The sequence below is a fragment of the Salvelinus alpinus genome, chromosome 2 (genome assembly GCF_045679555.1).
Source record: "Salvelinus alpinus chromosome 2, SLU_Salpinus.1, whole genome shotgun sequence".
Taxonomy (NCBI): domain Eukaryota; kingdom Metazoa; phylum Chordata; class Actinopteri; order Salmoniformes; family Salmonidae; genus Salvelinus; species Salvelinus alpinus.
In genome coordinates this window covers 9482089-9501924 of record NC_092087.1, presented here as the reverse complement: position 1 = coordinate 9501924, position 19836 = coordinate 9482089, and the positions used below count along the sequence as shown (strand labels likewise).

The following is a 19836-nucleotide window of genomic DNA, read 5'->3' as shown; positions in this document are numbered from 1 at the left end:
GTCTGATTTGTTCTCTCTCCTCTCAGACCGGGTCTGATTTGTTCTCTCTCCTCTCAGACAGGGTCTGATTTGTTCTCTCTCCTCTCAGACCGGGTCTGATTTGTTCTCTCTCCTCTCAGACAGGGTCTGATTTGTTCTCTCTCCTCTCAGACAGGGTCTGATTTGTTCTCTCTCCTCTCAGACAGGGTCTGATTTGTTCTCTCTCCTCTCAGACCGGGTCTGATTTGTTCTCTTTCCCTCCCGGCTCAGACAGGGTCTGATCTGTTCTCTCTCTCTCCCCTCTCACACAGGGTCTGATTTGTTCTCTCTCTCTCTCGTCTCAGACAGGGTCTGATTTCTTCTCTCTCTCTCCCGTCTCAGACAGGGTCTGATTTGTTCTCTCTCTCTCTCGTCTCAGACAGGGTCTGATTTGTTCTCTCTCTCTCCCGTCTCAGACAGGGTCTGATTTGTTCTCTCTCCCTCCCGTCTCAGACAGGGTCTGATTTGTTCTCTCTCCCTCCCGTCTCAGACAGGGTCTGATTTGTTCTCTCTCTCTCCCGTCTCAGACAGGGTCTGATTTGTTCTCTCTCCCTCCCGTCTCAGACAGGGTCTGATTTGTTCTCTCTCCCTCCCGTCTCAGACAGGGTCTGATTTGTTCTCTCTCCCTCCCGTCTCAGACAGGGTCTGATTTGTTCTCTCTCCCTCCCGTCTCAGACAGGGTCTGATTTGTTCTCTCTCCCTCCCGTCTCAGACAGGGTCTGATTTGTTCTCTCTCTCCTCTCTCAGACAGGGTCTGATTTGTTCTCTCTCCCTTCCCTCTCAGACAGGGTCTGATTTGTTCTCTCTCTCTCCCCTCTCAGACAGGGTCTGATTTGTTCTCTCTCTCTCCCGTCTCAGACAGGGTCTGATTTGTTCTCTCTCTCTCCCTTCTCAGACAGGGTCTGAATTTGTTCTCTCTCTCTCTCTCCCTTCTCAGACAGGGTCTGATTTTGTTCTCTCTCTCTCTCTCCCTTCTCAGAGAGGGTCTGATTTGTTCTCTCTCTCTCTCTCCCTTCTCAGACATGGTCTGATTTGTTCTCTCTCTCTCCCGTCTCAGACAGGGTCTGATTTGTTCTCTCTCCCTCCCGTCTCAGACAGTCTGATTTGTTCTCTCTCCCTCCCGTCTCAGACCGGGTCTGATTTGTTCTCTCTCCCCTCAGACAGGGTCTGATTTGTTCTCTCTCCTCTCAGACCGGGTCTGATTTGTTCTCTCTCCTCTCAGACCGGGTCTGATTTGTTCTCTCTCCTCTCAGACAGGGTCTGATTTGTTCTCTCTCCTCTCAGACCGGGTCTGATTTGTTCTCTCACCTCTCAGACCGGGTCTGATTTGTTCTCTCTCCTCTCAGACAGGGTCTGATTTGTTCTCTCTCCTCTCAGACCGGGTCTGATTTGTTCTCTCTCCTCTCAGACAGGGTCTGATTTGTTCTCTCTCCTCTCAGACAGGGTCTGATTTGTTCTCTCTCCTCTCAGACCGGGTCTGATTTGTTCTCTCTCCACTCAGACCGGGTCTGGATGCAGAGGATGACCTCCAGAAGCTGCACTCTGATGGCGTGCCCACAGAGGTTACTGATTGGCTGGCTTCAACCTTCACTCAGAGGGCCCGCCGCCCTGCCCGCCGCTCCGACAACAAACCAAAGTTCCGCAGCATCGTCCATGCAGTGCAGGCTGGGATATTCGTTGAGAGGTAGATATAAAATGTTATTATCCTTAATGAGGGCGTTCATTTATAATATACATGCAAAGGAGGCTCACCCAGTGAGGTAGAGGAGGATGGTCCTCCTCATTAATTTGAGAAAGAAATGAAATGTAAAAAAAAAAAACTCCTCCTAAATAAAGTTGTGCATGGGGTTTGTAAAGTGTGTGTGTCACAGGGTCAGGACGAGTTCATCTAGGTTCGTTAGCAGTGAAATGCATGATCCACATTCAGGTTAAAACAAGGAAATGACAGATTCCCTTCTGAGATTGTCCAGTGCCAAACATTCCATGTCATGTTGCTCCAGGATGTTCAGAAGGGCCTACACTGCTGCCATGCCGGACCAACCTGCAGCAGTCGGCAACTGTCTCAGGGTAACAACGTCTTATCTGTTATCAGTCTATAAGTCTTTCATTAGGCACCACATTTTTTTAATTGAACCTTTATTTAACTAGGCAAGTCCGTTTCCCTAAGCCAATTAGTCACCACATAGAGAGCCGAGCATGGACTGTCCCTGACCACGTGACTAGTTTGTCCTGGTCAGGTCATGTGGACAAGAAATAAAAAAAAACTTACTACAATATGACCCTACTACGTTTTGATGTAGTCAAATGGCTATCCCACAGCAGGAGACATTTTGCCTCTTGGTTTGGCCGTCATTGTAAACAACAATTTGTTCTTAATCGACTTGCCTAGTTAAAATAACGGTTAAATAAATGTAGCTATCCTTTTTAATATCAGACTGTCTCTATTTCTTGAAAAAGTCAATGTGGACATAATGAGATCAGATTCTGTGGGTCTCGATCCTCTCCATCTTTAGGACATTGACCGGTGGAACTTTGATGTGTTTGCCCTGAACACTGTCTGCCATGACCACGCACTACAGACCCTGTTCTTGGAGCTGGTCACACGATACGAACTCAACAGCAGATTCAAGGTCTCCACCTCTATCATTTAGCACATCCTTGCTATATTTGACTCGTTTCCTTACTATATTTGACTCGTTTCCTTACTATATTTGACTCGTTTCCTTGCTATATTTGACTCGTTTCCTTGCTATATTTGACTCGTTTCCTTGCTATATTTGACTCGTTTCCTTGCTATATTTGACTCGTTTCCTTGCTATATTTGACTCGTTTCCTTGCTATATTTGACTCGTTTCCTTGCTATATTTGACTCGTTTCCTTACTATATTTGACTCGTTTCCTTGCTATATTTGACTCGTTTCCTTACTATATTTGACTCTTTCAGTTTCTGTACAGATTTAATTATACATTAGCATTTAACAATTCAAACTTCTCTCGCTGCCCGAAAAACACATGGTTTGTCTGTTGAAGTGAACACACATATGTTCTTAGCTAAATGGAATTATTCTAGTTGGTAAAGTAGTACATCTCGGGAGCAGATTCCGACACAGATGACGTTGAGAGGTTGATGATACAGTACGGACAAACACAGTGGACCAAACACAATGGACCAAACACAGTGGACTCCATGTGAACTCTCGATGTCATGTTACAGATCCCCATCTCCTGTCTGATGTCCTTCTTGGAGAGGCTGGAGAAAGGGTACAGTAAACACAGCAACCCGTACCACAGCAGTGTCCACGCAGCCGACGTCACACAAACCCTACACTGTCTGCTCCTCCGTACAGGACTAGTGGTACAGTACAGCACCTTTTTCACTCAGTTTACCACAGATCATCCCTGTAATATTGTATTTGAAATGGCATTTCCTGACCCGTCTATAGGCCCATAGTTGGCCTGCCAGGTCAGGTGACGTGGTGAGGGGAAAATTCAAGGCACTAGCTGTAGTGGATGGACTTGAAGGAAGCCAATTTATGTGATTTAAAAAAAACTGTAATCCAATGTAAATGACTTATTTACTGTAAGCCAATGTAAATGACTTATTTACTGTAATCCAATGTAAATGACTTATTTACTGTAATCCAATGTAAATGACTTATTTACTGTAAGCCAATGTAAATTACTTATTTACTGTAAGCCAATGTAAATGACTTATTTACTGTAAGCCAATGTAAATGACTTATTTACTGTAAGCCAATGTAAATTACTTATTTACTGTAAGCCAATGTAAATGACTTATTTACTGTAATCCAATGTAAATGACTTATTTACTGTAAGCCAATGTAAATGACTTATTTACTGTAAGCCAATGTAAATGACTTATTTACTGTAAGCCAATGTAAATGACTTATTTACTGTAAGCCAATGTAAATGACTTATTTACTGTAAGCCAATGTAAATGACTTATTTACTGTAAGCCAATGTAAATGACTTATTTACTGTAAGCCAATGTAAATGACTTATTTACTGTAAGCCAATGTAAATGACTTATTTACTGTAAGCCAATGTAAATGACTTATTTACTGTAATCCAATGTAAATGACTTATTTACTGTAAGCCAATGTAAATGACTTATTTACTGTAAGCCAATGTAAATGACTTATTTACTGTAAGCCAATGTAAATGACTTATTTACTGTAATCCAATGTAAATGACTTATTTACTGTAAGCCAATGTAAATGACTTATTTACTGTAAGCCAATGTAAATGACTTATTTACTGTAAGCCAATGTAAATGACTTATTTACTGTAAGCCAATGTAAATGACTTATTTACTGTAAGCCAATGTAAATGACTTATTTACTGTAAGCCAATGTAAATGACTTATTTACTGTAAGCCAATGTAAATGACTTATTTACTGTAATCCAATGTAAATGACTTATTTACTGTAAGCCAATGTAAATGACTTATTTACTGTAAGCCAATGTAAATGACTTATTTACTGTAAGCCAATGTAAATGACTTATTTACTGTAATCCAATGTAAATGACTTATTTACTGTAATCCAATGTAAATGACTTATTTACTGTAAGCCAATGTAAATGACTTATTTACTGTAAGCCAATGTAAATGACTTATTTACTGTAAGCCAATGTAAATGACTTATTTACTGTAAGCCAATGTAAATGACTTATTTACTGTAAGCCAATGTAAATGACTTATTTACTGTAATCCAATGTAAATGACTTATTTACTGTAATCCAATGTAAATGACTTATTTACTGTAATCCAATGTAAATGACTTATTTACTGTAAGCCAATGTAAATGACTTATTTACTGTAAGCCAATGTAAATGACTTATTTACTGTAAGCCAATGTAAATGACTTATTTACTGTAAGCCAATGTAAATGACTTATTTACTGTAAGCCAATGTAAATTACTTATTTACTGTAATCCAATGTAAATGACTTATTTACTGTAATCCAATGTAAATGACTTATTTACTGTAAGCCAATGTAAATGACTTATTTACTGTAAGCCAATGTAAATGACTTATTTACTGTAATCCAATGTAAATGACTTATTTACTGTAAGCCAATGTAAATGACTTATTTACTGTAATCCAATGTAAATGACTTATTTACTGTAAGCCAATGTAAATGACTTATTTACTGTAAGCCAATGTAAATTACTTATTTACTGTAATCCAATGTAAATGACTTATTTACTGTAAGCCAATGTAAATGACTTATTTACTGTAATCCAATGTAAATGACTTATTTACTGTAATCCAATGTAAATGACTTATTTACTGTAATCCAATGTAAATGACTTATTTACTGTAATCCAATGTAAATGACTTATTTACTGTAATCCAATGTAAATGACTTATTTACTGTAATCCAATGTAAATGACTTATTTACTGTAATCCAATGTAAATGACTTATTTACTGTAAGCCAATGTAAATGACTTATTTACTGTAATCCAATGTAAATGACTTATTTACTGTAATCCAATGTAAATGACTTATTTACTGTAATCCAATGTAAATGACTTATTTACTGTAAGCCAATGTAAATGACTTATTTACTGTAAGCCAATGTAAATGACTTATTTACTGTAATCCAATGTAAATGACTTATTTACTGTAATCCAATGTAAATGACTTATTTACTGTAATCCAATGTAAATGACTTATTTACTGTAATCCAATGTAAATGACTTATTTACTGTAATCCAATGTAAATGACTTATTTACTGTAATCCAATGTAAATGACTTATTTACTGTAATCCAATGTAAATGACTTATTTACTGTAATCCAATGTAAATGACTTATTTACTGTAATCCAATGTAAATGACTTATTTACTGTAATCCAATGTAAATGACTTATTTACTGTAATCCAATGTAAATGACTTATTTACTGTAATCCAATGTAAATGACTTATTTACTGTAATCCAATGTAAATGACTTATTTACTGTAATCCAATGTAAATGACTTATTTACTGTAATCCAATGTAAATGACTTATTTACTGTAATCCAATGTAAATGACTTATTTACTGTAATCCAATGTAAATGACTTATTTACTGTAAGCCAATGTAAATGACTTATTTACTGTAAGCCAATGTAAATGACTTATTTACTGTAATCCAATGTAAATGACTTATTTACTGTAATCCAATGTAAATGACTTATTTACTGTAATCCAATGTAAATGACTTATTTACTGTAATCCAATGTAAATGACTTATTTACTGTAATCCAATGTAAATGACTTATTTACTGTAATCCAATGTAAATGACTTATTTACTGTAATCCAATGTAAATGACTTATTTACTGTAATCCAATGTAAATGACTTATTTACTGTAATCCAATGTAAATGACTTATTTACTGTAATCCAATGTAAATGACTTATTTACTGTAATCCAATGTAAATGACTTATTTACTGTAATCCAATGTAAATGACTTATTTACTGTAATCCAATGTAAATGACTTATTTACTGTAATCCAATGTAAATGACTTATTTACTGTAATCCAATGTAAATGACTTATTTACTGTAATCCAATGTAAATGACTTATTTACTGTAATCCAATGTAAATGACTTATTTACTGTAATCCAATGTAAATGACTTATTTACTGTAATCCAATGTAAATGACTTATTTACTGTAATCCAATGTAAATGACTTATTTACTGTAATCCAATGTAAATGACTTATTTACTGTAATCCAATGTAAATGACTTATTTACTGTAATCCAATGTAAATGACTTATTTACTGTAATCCAATGTAAATGACTTATTTACTGTAATCCAATGTAAATGACTTATTTACTGTAATCCAATGTAAATGACTTATTTACTGTAATCCAATGTAAATGACTTATTTACTGTAATCCAATGTAAATGACTTATTTACTGTAATCCAATGTAAATGACTTATTTACTGTAATCCAATGTAAATGACTTATTTACTGTAAGCCAATGTAAATGACTTATTTACTGTAAGCCAATGTAAATGACTTATTTACTGTAATCCAATGTAAATGACTTATTTACTGTAATCCAATGTAAATTACTGTAAATATGAAATGGAGATGTTTATAACAAGGGTATCTGTGTTGGTCTTGCCTCCAACTCTGGTTACTGGATAATAATTATATAATGACTGTATATGAAATGGATATGTGTGCTATGTACACTCAGTGGCCACTTTATTAGGTACATCCATCTAGTACCGGGTCCGACCCCCCCTGCCTCCAGAACAGCCTGAATTATTTGAGGCATGGAAACGTTGCTCAATTGGTATCATATATAAGATGGCGCCGACAGAGATGGTCGCCTCGCTTCAGGTCCTTTACAAGCATTTCGCTACACTCGCATTAACATCTACTAACCATGTGTATGTGACCAATAAAATGTGATTTGATTTGATCAAAGGACCTAACGTGTTCAAGGAAAAAATTCCCCCACACCATTACACCACCACCACCACCAGCTTGTATCTTTGACACCAGGCAGGATGGGGTCATGGACTCATGCTGCTTACGCTAAATCCTGTTTTTCCACTCCGGTGTGGTCGTCTGCTGCAATAAGCCCATCCGTGACAAGGGCCCGTCGAGTTGCACATCCCCAATAAGCCCATCCGTGACAAGGGCCCGTCGAGTTGCACATCCCCAATAAGCCCATCCGTGACAAGGGCCCGTCGAGTTGCACATCCCCAATAAGCCCATCCGTGACAAGGGCCCGTCCAGTTGCACATCCCCAATAAGCCCATCCGTGACAAGGGCCCGTCGAGTTGCACATCCCCAATAAGCCCATCCGTGACAAGGGCCCGTCGAGTTGCACATCCCCAATAAGCCCATCCGTGACAAGGGCCCGTCCAGTTGCACATCCCCAATAAGCCCATCCGTGACAAGGGCCCGTCGAGTTGCACATCCCCAATAAGCCCATCCGTGACAAGGGCCCGTCGAGTTGCACATCCCCAATAAGCCCATCCGTGACAAGGGCCCGTCCAGTTGCACATCCCCAATAAGCCCATCCGTGACAAGGGCCCGTCGAGTTGCACATCCCCAATAAGCCCATCCGTGACAAGGGCCCGTCGAGTTGCACATCCCCAATAAGCCCATCCGTGACAAGGGCCCGTCGAGTTGCACATCCCCAATAAGCCCATCCGTGACAAGGGCCCGTCGAGTTGCACATCCCCAATAAGCCCATCCGTGACAAGGGCCCGTCCAGTTGCACATCCCCAATAAGCCCATCCGTGACAAGGGCCCGTCGAGTTGCACATCCCCAATAAGCCCATCCGTGACAAGGGCCCGTCGAGTTGCACATCCCCAATAAGCCCATCCGTGACAAGGGCCCGTCGAGTTGCACATCCCCAATAAGCCCATCCGTGACAAGGGCCCGTCGAGTTGCACATCCCCGAGATATTGTTCTGCACTCCACTGTTGTACTGCGCCGTTATTTGCCTGTTTGTGGCCCGCCTGTTAGCTTGCACGGTTCTTGCTATTCTCCTTGGACCTCTCTCATCATCAAGCTGTTTTCACCCACAGGACTGCCACTGACTGGATGTGTGTTTGTCGCACCGTTCTCTGTAAACCCCAGACACTGTCGAGCATGAAAAGCCCAGGAGGCCGGACGTTTCTGAGATACTGGAAGTGGCGCGTCTGGCACTGACCATCATACCACGTTCAAAGTCGCTTAGGTCATTTGGTCCATTCTAACGTTCAATCGAAGAGTTCCTGAACGCCTCGATGCCTGTCTGTCTGTTTTATATAGCAAACCACGGCCAAGGGGACTCAATGTCTGTAGGAGAAAAATGTAATTGTGAATGGTGTGATTTCCCTAATAAAATGGCCACTGAGTATATATGATGTTTATAGCAAGGGTATCTGTGTGGGTCTCACGTGCAGCACTGGTTGACTGAACTGGAGGTTCTGGCGTCCCTGTTTGCTGCGGCCATCCATGACTACGAACACACGGGAACTACCAACAACTTCCACATTCACACCAAGTAAGAGAAAGTAAAGTAAAATGCATTTGATTTCAGAGTGAGTGGGAGAGAGTCAAATTGAATCCACATTAACACCAAGAGAAAGTAAAGTAAAATGCATTTGATTTCAGAGTGAGTGGGAGAGAGTCAAATTGAATCCACATTAACACCAAGAGAAAGTAAAGTAAAATGCATTTGATTTCAGAGTGAGTGGGAGAGAGTCAAATTGAATCCACATTAACACCAAGTAAGACAAAACCATGCAATTAGTATCCCTGCTGACTACGCCAAACTTTTATTCTCTGATTCTATTAGATTACTGAAGTGTTTACGAATGTATTAAAGAGTGGGAAAGGAGAGGGAGAGGGAGAGAGTGAGATTGAGAGGGAGAGAGTGAGATTGAGAGGGAGAGAGTGAGATTGAGAGGGAGAGAGAGAAAAAGAGAAAGTGTGTGAGAAAAAGAGCGAGTGAGACAGAGAGCGAGGGAGAGAGAGAGAAAGAGAGAGATCGTTTCTCAACTGCTTACAACTCCTGCATACTCCTTCCTAAGCAAACATATCTTATGGAGGGAAGGCAGTATTTTTAGCAGTAGATTTTCCACATAGAGACACAGATGGACCTAAGAACTCTGTATCCTGGCACACAGATGACCTCTTTATTTTGGGAACAAAACATGAGGGCCTGCTGCCATCAGCTAGATAGCTCGAAGTTATGAGCATGCAGTTCTCCTATAAAATGCATGCTCATATAAAATAAATACAAAGAGTGCAGTATTTGTGCAGTATTTGTGCAGTATTTGTGCAGTATTTGCAGTATTTGGCCCTGAGGGAATCTCAAGGTTTAGCTCTGACATTATTATCCATTTTTTTTTTAAATTGCTTAATAAACACGTATGCAAATGACTTTAGACAGTGGGCTTGATCAGGGAAATTATGAACTACTTGCTGTTCCTTTACAGTCCTTTACATCTAACTCTCTCATCAACACCACTTTTATTACTAGACAGTCACCCAGTGATGCTGGATGTTCCTAACTATTAGCCTGGTTTGTATGTGCTTAAGCCACATCCTCCCACTGTCATTGTCAAGCTAAACATGTTTCTTTAAGACAGACCCAGGACAAACTATCACCTTGTCCCAGATCTGTAGGGTTAGGGTTCAAGGCATGACAACAGCAGTCAGATGATTTATCCAAAGCACACACAGATCATTGTACTAGGACCAGGCTAAGACCAGGCTAAGCCCAGGACCAGGACCAGGCTAAGACCAGGCTAGGACAAGGCCAGGACCAGGCTAAGACCAGGCTAGGACAAGGCCAGGACCAGTCTAGGACCGGGCTAGGACAGACCAGGACCAGGACAAGACCAGGACCATGCTAGGACCAGGACAAGGCCAGAACCAGGCTAGGACCGGGCTAGGACAGATCAGGACAAGACCAGGACCATGCTAAGACCAGGACAAGACCAGGACCAAGCTAGGACCAAGCTAGGACAAGACCAGGACCAAGCTAGGACCAGGCTAGGACAAGAACTGGACCAGGCTAGGACCAGGCTAGGACAAGACCAGGACCAAGCTAGGACCAGGCTAGGACAAGACCAGGACCATGCTAGGACCAGGACAAGACCAGGACCAAGCTAGGACCAAGCTAGGACAAGACCAGGACCAAGCTAGGACCAGGCTAGGACAAAAACTGGACCAGGCTAGGTCCAGGCTAGGACAAGACCAGGACCAAGCTAGGACCAGGCTAGGACAAGACCAGGACCATGCTAGGACCAGGACAAGACCAGGACCAAGCTAGGACCAAGCTAGGACAAGACTAGGACCAGGCTAGAACCAGGCTAAGCCCAGGACCAGGACCAGGTTAAGACCAGGACCAGGCTAAGACCGGGCTAGGACAAGACCAGGACCGGGCTAGGACAAGACCAGGACCAGGCTAGGACAAGACCAGGATCAGGCTAGGACAAGACCAAGACCAGGCTAGGACCAGGCTAGGACCAGGCTAGGACCAGGACAGAACAAGACCAGGACCAAGCTAGGACCAGGCTAGGACTAGGCTAGGACAAGACCAGGACAAGGCTAGGACCAGGCTAGGACTAGGCTAGGACCAGGCTATCTAACCAGTACTTCATGAATGTTTTCCATTTGTGTGTTTTGTGTACTGTAGGTCAGACTTTGCTATGATCTACAACGACCGGTCAGTCCAGGAGAGCCACCACATTAGTGCTGCGTTCCGTCTTCTCCAAGACGACCAGGCCAACATCTTCATGAACCTCTCCAGGGAAGAGTGGATGTAAGAACGATACAGATCTTCGTTTGAGACAGTTTACTACAGCTGGAAAATAATCCTGCAGCAACAGGAAAATAGAATTATTATGAGGATTATAATTAATGTAAATGTTTTAAAGGGGTTGATAAATGTTTTGTTATGGCAAATCAAGTCTGACATTTTAAAGTGGAAATTAAAAACCTTAGACATCTTTTTAAACCTTGAATACACTACAACAGTGGAGTCAAACTCATTCCACAGAGGGCTGAGTGTCTATGAGTTTTTGTTTTTTCATTTCAATTAAAACCTAGAAAACCAGGTGAGGGGAGTTCCTTACTAATTAATGACGTTAATTCATCAATTAAGTACAAGGGTGGAGGGAAAACCCGCAGACACTCCGCCCTCCAGCTTGCATTTCCTGAAGCGCAGGAACATTCTCAGCAACATATGAGTGATCAAATTATTAAGATCCTACATCTGTATATTTTACATGACTAGTTTACTACCCCCTAACTTATCTAATGTACCATCTCTCACACAGTATTATTTGATGTTTTTGTATGCACCTTTTTAACACAGATTGGTCAATCAATCGTCTTTAAAAAATACATAATAGCCTGTTGCAGCACTGTGTTGGTCAGACGTACATGACTCAGTTCAGTAGATGACTCAGTTCAGTACATGACTCAGTTCAGTACATGACTCAGTTCAGTACATGACTCAGTACAGTACAGTACATGACTCAGTACATTACAGGACTCCGTACAGTACATGACTCAGTACAGTACATGACTCAGTACAGTACATGACTCAGCTTGGTTCAGTACATGACTCAGTACAGTACATGACTCAGTACAGTACATGACTCAGTACAGTACAGTACATGACTCAATACAGTACAGTACATGACTCAGTACAGTACATGACTCAGTACAGCACATGATTCAGTACAGCACATGACTCAGTACAGTACATGACTCAGTACAGTACATGGCTCAGTACAGTACAGTACATTACTTGGTTCAGTACATGACTCAGTACAGTACATTACTCTGTACAGTACATGACTCTGTACAGCACATGGCTCAGTACAGTGCATGACTCAGTACAGTACATGACTCAGTACAGTACAGTACATGACTTAGTTCAGTACATGGCTTAGTTCAGTACATGACTCAATACAGTACATGACTCAGTACAGTACATGACTCAGTACAGTACATGACTCAGTACAGCACATGACTCAGTACAGTACATGACTCAGTACAGTACATGACTCAGTACAGCACATGACTCAGTACAGTACATGACTCAGTACAGTACATGACTCAGTACAGCACATGGCTCAGTACAGTACATGACTCAGTACAGTACATGACTCAGCACAGTACATGGCTCAGTACAGTACAGTACATGACTCAGTACATGCCTCAGCACAGTACATGACTCGGTACATGCCTCAGCACAGTACATGACTCAGTACAGTACAGTACATGACTCAGTACAGTACAGTACAGTACATGACTCAGTACAGTACATGACTCAGTACAATACAGTACAGTACATGACTCAGTACATGCCTCAACACAGTACATGACTCAGTACATGCCTCAGTGCATGACTCAGTACATGCCTCAGTACATGCCTCAGTACATGACTCAGTACATGCCTCAGTACAGTACAGTACATGACTCAGTACATGCCTCAGCACAGTGCATGACTCAGTACATGCCTCAGTACATGCCTCAGTACATGACTCAGTACATGCCTCAGTACAGTACAGTACATGACTCAGTACATGCCTCAGCACAGTACATGACTCAGTACATGCCTCAGTACATGCCTCATTGACTTCCGAACTGCCCAGCAAAAATGGCTAAATTATTGTTTTGCAAGGTAGAGGTGGTGAGACAGACGGAGGGACGGACAGGCAGACAGACAGATAGACAGACAGACAGACCGAGAGAAAGACAGAGAGAAAGACACCGACAGACAGACAGACAGAAGCAAATGGAACAACAGCTCTGCTCTGAGCAGCACACATCTAGGTTACCATGGGAACGGGGAAACCCATCAGGACAGTCTGAGAAGGTTACAACCCAGGGGATTATCTTTAGGATTCAGAATGCAGAATGACTCTGCTTCCCAAATGACAGCCCATTCCGCTGTGCTCCTCTCCCCCTCCCGCACTGCCCCCCTCTCTGAATCCTGTGCATGTGTGTGCATGTGTGTGTGTGTGTTGGTGCGCATGTGTGAATGTCTGTGTGTGTGTGTTGGTGCGTGTGTGTGTGTGTGTGTTTGTGTTGGTGCGCGTGTGTGCATGTCTGTATGTATGTATGTGTGTGTGTGTGTGTGTGTGTGTGTGTGTGTGTGTGTGTGTGTGTGTGTGTGTGTGTGTGTGTGTGTGTGTGTGTGTGTGTGTGTGTGTGTGTGTGTGTGTGTGTGTGTGTGTGTGTGTGTGTGTGTGTGCGCATGTCTGTATGTGTGTGTGTGTGTGTGTGTGTGTTGGTGCGCGTGTGTGCATGTCTGTGTGTATGTGCATGTGTTTGCATGTATGTGTGTGTGTCTGTGTGTGTGTGTGTGTGCGTGTGTGTGTGACAGGGAGCTGCGAGCGCTGGTGATAGAGATGGTGTTGGCTACAGACATGTCGTCTCACCTCGTCCAGGTCAAAGCCATTAAGGGGTGTCTGCAGCAGCAGGAAGGGTAGGTGCTGCTTCACCCACGTCACATGATCAAAGATGGAGATAGAACTGACTTTGCTATAGAGACGAATGTATGGAACATGACACTATTAGACAATTGTTTTAGATATATTGATGGATTTTATTACTGTTTTTTTTTTTTTTACTTGAAGAGCACTTAATGTCAACTGAATTGATAGAGTGTGTGTAACTCGCCCAGTAACTCCAACGATTTACATGAAAGTACGAGAGTTTTGTTTCTCCTCCAAACCCAGAAATAACTCTTCGCTGTTTTTGTTTCCTGTGACTAACAGTGTGGACAAACCCAAAGCGCTGTCCCTACTACTGCACACTGCAGACATCAGCCACCCCTCCAAGCCCTGGGGTCTACACTCTCGCTGGACCAAAGCCCTCATGGACGAGTTCTTCAGACAGGTAGGACCACTGGTTGAACTTACAACTAGGGACAGGATTTTCCTGACTGGGTACTATGTCAGACCTGGGTCGACTTGTGTACTGTGACAGACCTGGGTCGCCTTGTGTACTGTGGCAGACCTGGGTCGCCTTGTGTACTGTGGCAGACCTGGGTCGCCTTGTGTACTGTGGCAGACCTGGGTCGCCTTGTGTACTGTGGCAGACCTGGGTCGCCTTGTGTACTGTGGCAGACCTGGGTCGCCTTGTGTACTGTGGCAGACCTGGGTCGCCTTGTGTACTGTGGCAGACCTGGGTCGCCTTGTGTACTGTGGCAGTCCTGGGTCGCCTTGTGTACTGTGGCAGTCCTGGGTCGCCTTGTGTACTGTGACAGTCCTGGGTCGCCTTGTGTACTGTGGCAGACCTGGGTCGCCTTGTGTACTGTGGCAGACCTGGGTCGCCTCGTGTACTGTGACAGTCCTGGATAGCCTTGTGTACTGTGATGGTTCGGTTTAATTTTATGACTATTCCTGGATTATCTTGCTCGTTGTTGAGTGTCTTAGAAAGCCCATTGAAATGTGTTCTCTCTCTTTCTGTCTTCCTGAGGGTGACAGAGAGGCAGAACTAGGTCTTCCTTTCTCTCCACTGTGTGATCGGAACAGCACCCTAGTCGCAGAGTCACAGATAGGTCATTAAAAATACCTTTACAATTCATTAAATCATCCCCTTACACATTCATTCACTACTGAATACTGGTCCATTCATTACTGAACACTGATCCATTCACTACTGAACACTGATCCATTCATTACTGAATACTGATCCATTCATTACTGAACACTGATCCATTCATTACTGAATACTGATCCATTCATTACTGAACACTGATCCATTCATTACTGAATACTGATCCATTCATTACTGAACACTGATCCATTCATTACTGAACACTGATCCATTCATTACTGAACACTGATCCATTCATTACTGAACACTGATCCATTCATTACTGAACACTGATCCATTCATTACTGAACACTAATATATTCATTACTGAACACTGATCCATTCATTACTGAACACTGATCCATTCATTACTGAACACTGATCCATTCATTACTGAACACTGATCCATTCATTACTGAATACTGATCCATTCATTACTGAACACTGATCCATTCATTACTGAACACTGATCCATTCATTACTGAATACTGATCTATTCATTACTGAACACTGATCCATTCATTACTGAACACTGATCCATTCATTACTGAACACTGATCCATTCATTACTGAACACTGATCCATTCATTACTGAATACTGATCCATTCATTACTGAACACTGATCCATTCATTACTGAATACTGATCCATTCATTACTGAACACTGATCCATTCATTACTGAACACTGATCCATTCATTACTGAACACTGATCCATTCATTACTGAATACTGGGCCATTCATTACTGAACACTGATCCATTCATTACTGAACACTGATCCATTCATTACTGAATACTGGTCCATTCATTACTGAATACTGATCCATTCATTACTGAATACTGATCCATTCATTACTGAATACTGATCCATTCATTACTGAACACTGATCCATTCATTACTGAATACTGATCCATTCATTACTGAACACTGATCCATTCATTACTGAACACTGATCCATTCATTACTGAACACTGATCCATTCATTACTGAATACTGGTCCATTCATTACTGAACACTGATCCATTCATTACTGAACACTGATCCATTCATTACTGAACACTGATCCATTCATTACTGAATACTGATCTGTTCATTACTGAACACTGATCCATTCATTACTGAACACTGATCCATTCATTACTGAACACTGATCCATTCATTACTGAACACTGATCCATTCATTACTGAACACTGATCCATTCATTGCTGAGGTGTGTATATATATATGTGTTGGATACAATGTACTAAACTGTCCTCATAAGACTCCATGTCTCTTGTAGGTTTCATAGACTTCATAGTGGACCCTACATTCTCCCTACTGACTGACATGGCTGAGAAGATAGTCATTCCCCTGGTGGAAGACAACCCAGGCCCACCAGACCCCTGCAATCGACATAGGTGACCCAGAAAACATATCCCAACATGTATTGGTTTTCTTTCTGATATTTACTCGTGCTTGATTAAGTTTGCCTGGTGCAATGGACGCAACAGAATAGTCCCAAAGAGCCCATTCTGCACAATTCAGGTCGGCTCAATCAAACAGGGAAAAAGTATTTGGTGAAGAAAAACAAAAGAAACATCGGAACCCAGGTCTGCTGACGACTAGCTGTTGTCTCCCTCCAGTAATCTGTGGAAGGAGAGTTCCAGAGGACTACAGTGGAGCCTGGCTCACATCACCTCAGAACTGGTCACCTTCAGATCCACCTGGACACGACACACAGAGGACAACAAGTTCAAATGGAAGGAGAGTGGCTCCAATGGTAATGTGACAGACTTCTACCAACACCTTGTTATACCTCCGGGGTGGGCGACCTTACCTTGTTATACCTCAGGGGTGGGCAACCTTCCTTGTTATACCTCAGGGGTGGGCAACCTTACCTTGTTATACCTCAGGGGTGGGCGACCTTACCTTGTTATACCTCAGGGGTGGGCAACCTTACCTTGTTATACCTCAGGGGTGGGCAACCTTACCTTGTTATACCGTAGGGGTGGGCAACCTTACCTTGTTATACCTCAGGGGTGGGCAACCTTACCTTGTTATACCGTAGGGGTGGGCAACCTTACCTTGTTATACCTCAGGGGTGGGCAACCTTACCTTGTTCTACCTCAGGGGTGGGCAACCTTACCTTGTTATACCGTAGGGGTGGGCAACCTTACCTTGTTATACCTCAGGGGTGGGCAACCTTACCTTGTTATACCTCAGGGGTGGGCAACCTTACCTTGTTATACCTCAGGGGTGGGCAACCTTACCTTGTTATACCTCAGGGGTGGGCAACCTTACCTTGCTCTACCTCAGGGGTGGGCAACCTTACCTTGTTATACCGTAGGGGTGGGCAACCTTACCTTGTTATACCTCAGGGGTGGGCAACCTTACCTTGTTCTACCTCAGGGGTGGGCAACCTTACCTTGTTATACCTCAGGGGTGGGCAACCCATGTTACCCCTGCTACCCATGTTACCCATGTTACCCCTGCTACCCATGTTACCCATGTTACCCCTGCTACCCATGTTACCCCTGCCACCCATGCTACCCATGTTACCCCTGCTACCCATGTTACCCCTGCTACCCATGTTACCCATGCTACCCCTGCTACCCATGTTACCCCTGCTACCCATGTTACCCATGTTACCCCTGTTACCCATGTTACCCATGTTACCCCTGCTACCCATGTTACCCCTGCTACCCATGTTACCGCTGTTACCCATGTTACCCCTGCTACCCATGTTACCCCTGCCACCCATGCTACCCATGTTACCCCTGCAACCCATGTTACCCCTGCTACCCATGTTACCCATGCTACCCCTGCTACCCATGTTACCCCTGCTACCCATGTTACCCATGTTACCCCTGTTACCCATGTTACCCATGTTACCCCTGCTACCCATGTTACCCCTGCTACCCATGTTACCCCTGTTACCCATGTTACCCCTGCTACCCATGTTACCCATGTTACCCCTGCTACCCATGTTACCCATGTTACCCCTTCTACCCATGTTACCCCTGCTACCCATGTTACCCCTGTTACCCCTGTGGGCAACCTTACCTTGTTATACCTCAGGGGTGGGCGTGGTTGCCCATCGCGAGCTTAGCCAATTAAACTACCATTTCATGATTGGGGTCCAGGGTTGGTTTAATGAATTAAGTCTCTTGGGGTTTTGTCATGGCCTTATAAATATTCCATGTGTAAGTCCGAAAGAGCATGTATGTATGTAGTGCACTAACTTTGATCAGGGCCTTATGTGCCCTGGTCAAAAGTAGTGCACTACATATGGAAATAGGGTCCAATTTGGGATGCAGGAAGTGTTTCTCTTTCATCTACATAAAGCTTGAGGAGGTAGTAGAGAAATGAACAGATGTGTAGACATGGCTCTTCTTCCAGTCCTCTGTGGCTCAATCATATTGTTATATTCCATCGCTTTCCCCTCTCAGGAATGTTGGATCAGAACGTGACGAAGGAGCCGCCGACTGGTGAAGACGAACTGTTCTAACGCTGTAACGATGCTCAACAGTAGAGAGGCCCTCTCATGTAGTACGATGCCCATGGAAACCATATGGAAACCATAGTCATTTTAATGAGGATTGAAATACACATGCTGGTCATGTTATTTGCTAATTACCAAATATGTTTTTACCCAAACACATTGTTTAACCAGTTAGGAAAACATTGATGAAGAAACGGAACAAAGAACATGTGTGTAGCATGGGTAACATGGGTAACATGGGTAGCAGTGGTAACATGGGTGGCATGGGTAGCATGGGTAGCATGGGTGGCATGGGTGGCAGGGGTAACATGGGTAGCATGGGTAACATGGGTAGCATGGGTAGCATGGGTGGCAGGGGTAACATGGGTGGCATGGGTAACATGGGTAGCATGGGTAACATGGGTAGCATGGGTAGCATGGGTGGCAGGGGTAGCATGGGTAACATGGGTAGCATGGGTAACAGGGGTAACATGGGTGGCAGGGGTAACATGGGTAACATGGGTAGCATGGGTAACATGGGTAGCATGGGTAACATGGGTGGCATGGGTAACATGGGTAGCATGGGTAACATGGGTAGCATGGGTGGCAGGGGTAACATGGGTAACATGGGTAGCATGGGTAACAGGGGTAACATGGGTGGCAGGGGTAACAGGGGTAACAGGGGTAGCATGGGTAACATGGGTAGAAGGGGTAACATGGGTGGCAGGGGTAACAGGGGTAACATGGGTAGCAGGAGTAACATGGGTGGCATGGGTAGCAGGGGTAACAGGGGTAACATGGGTAGCAGGGGTAACAGGGGTAACATGGGTGGCAGGGGTAACAGGGGTAACAGGGGTAACATGGGTAACATGGGTAGCAGGGGTAACAGGGGTAACAGGGGTAACATGGGTGGCAGGGGTAACAGGGGTAACATGGGTAGCAGGGGTAACAGGGGTAACATGGGTGGCAGGGGTAACAGGGGTAACAGGGGTAGCATGGGTAACATGGGTAGAAGGGGTAACATGGGTGGCAGGGGTAACAGGGGTAACATGGGTAGCAGGAGTAACATGGGTGGCAGGGGTAGCAGGGGTAACAGGGGTAACATGGGTAGCAGGGGTAACAGGGATAACATGGGTGGCAGGGGTAACATGGGTAACATGGGTAACATGGGTAGCAGGGGTAACAGGGGTAACAGTGGTAACATGGGTAGCAGGGGTAACAGGGGTAACATGGGTGGCAGGGGTAACAGGGGTAACAG

At 43.4% G+C, this 19836-nt stretch overlaps 1 protein-coding gene across 1 annotated transcript in view; it reads left to right on the top strand.

Annotated features, from left to right (window-relative positions):
• Positions 1–19402, top strand: part of LOC139553480 (dual specificity calcium/calmodulin-dependent 3',5'-cyclic nucleotide phosphodiesterase 1B-like) — a 53497-nt gene extending 34095 nt beyond the window's left edge. Inside the window, exons 3-14 of the mRNA XM_071365845.1 lie at positions 1520–1702; positions 2019–2085; positions 2532–2648; positions 3233–3373; positions 8954–9054; positions 11197–11322; positions 13900–14001; positions 14294–14414; positions 14997–15078; positions 16398–16515; positions 16741–16877; positions 18547–19402. Coding sequence (XP_071221946.1) covers positions 1520–1702; positions 2019–2085; positions 2532–2648; positions 3233–3373; positions 8954–9054; positions 11197–11322; positions 13900–14001; positions 14294–14414; positions 14997–15078; positions 16398–16515; positions 16741–16877; positions 18547–18605 — 1354 coding nt within the window. The 3' untranslated portion in view covers positions 18606–19402. The remainder of the gene's footprint in view (positions 1–1519; positions 1703–2018; positions 2086–2531; positions 2649–3232; positions 3374–8953; positions 9055–11196; positions 11323–13899; positions 14002–14293; positions 14415–14996; positions 15079–16397; positions 16516–16740; positions 16878–18546) is intronic.
• Positions 19403–19836: the final 434 nt, after the last annotated feature.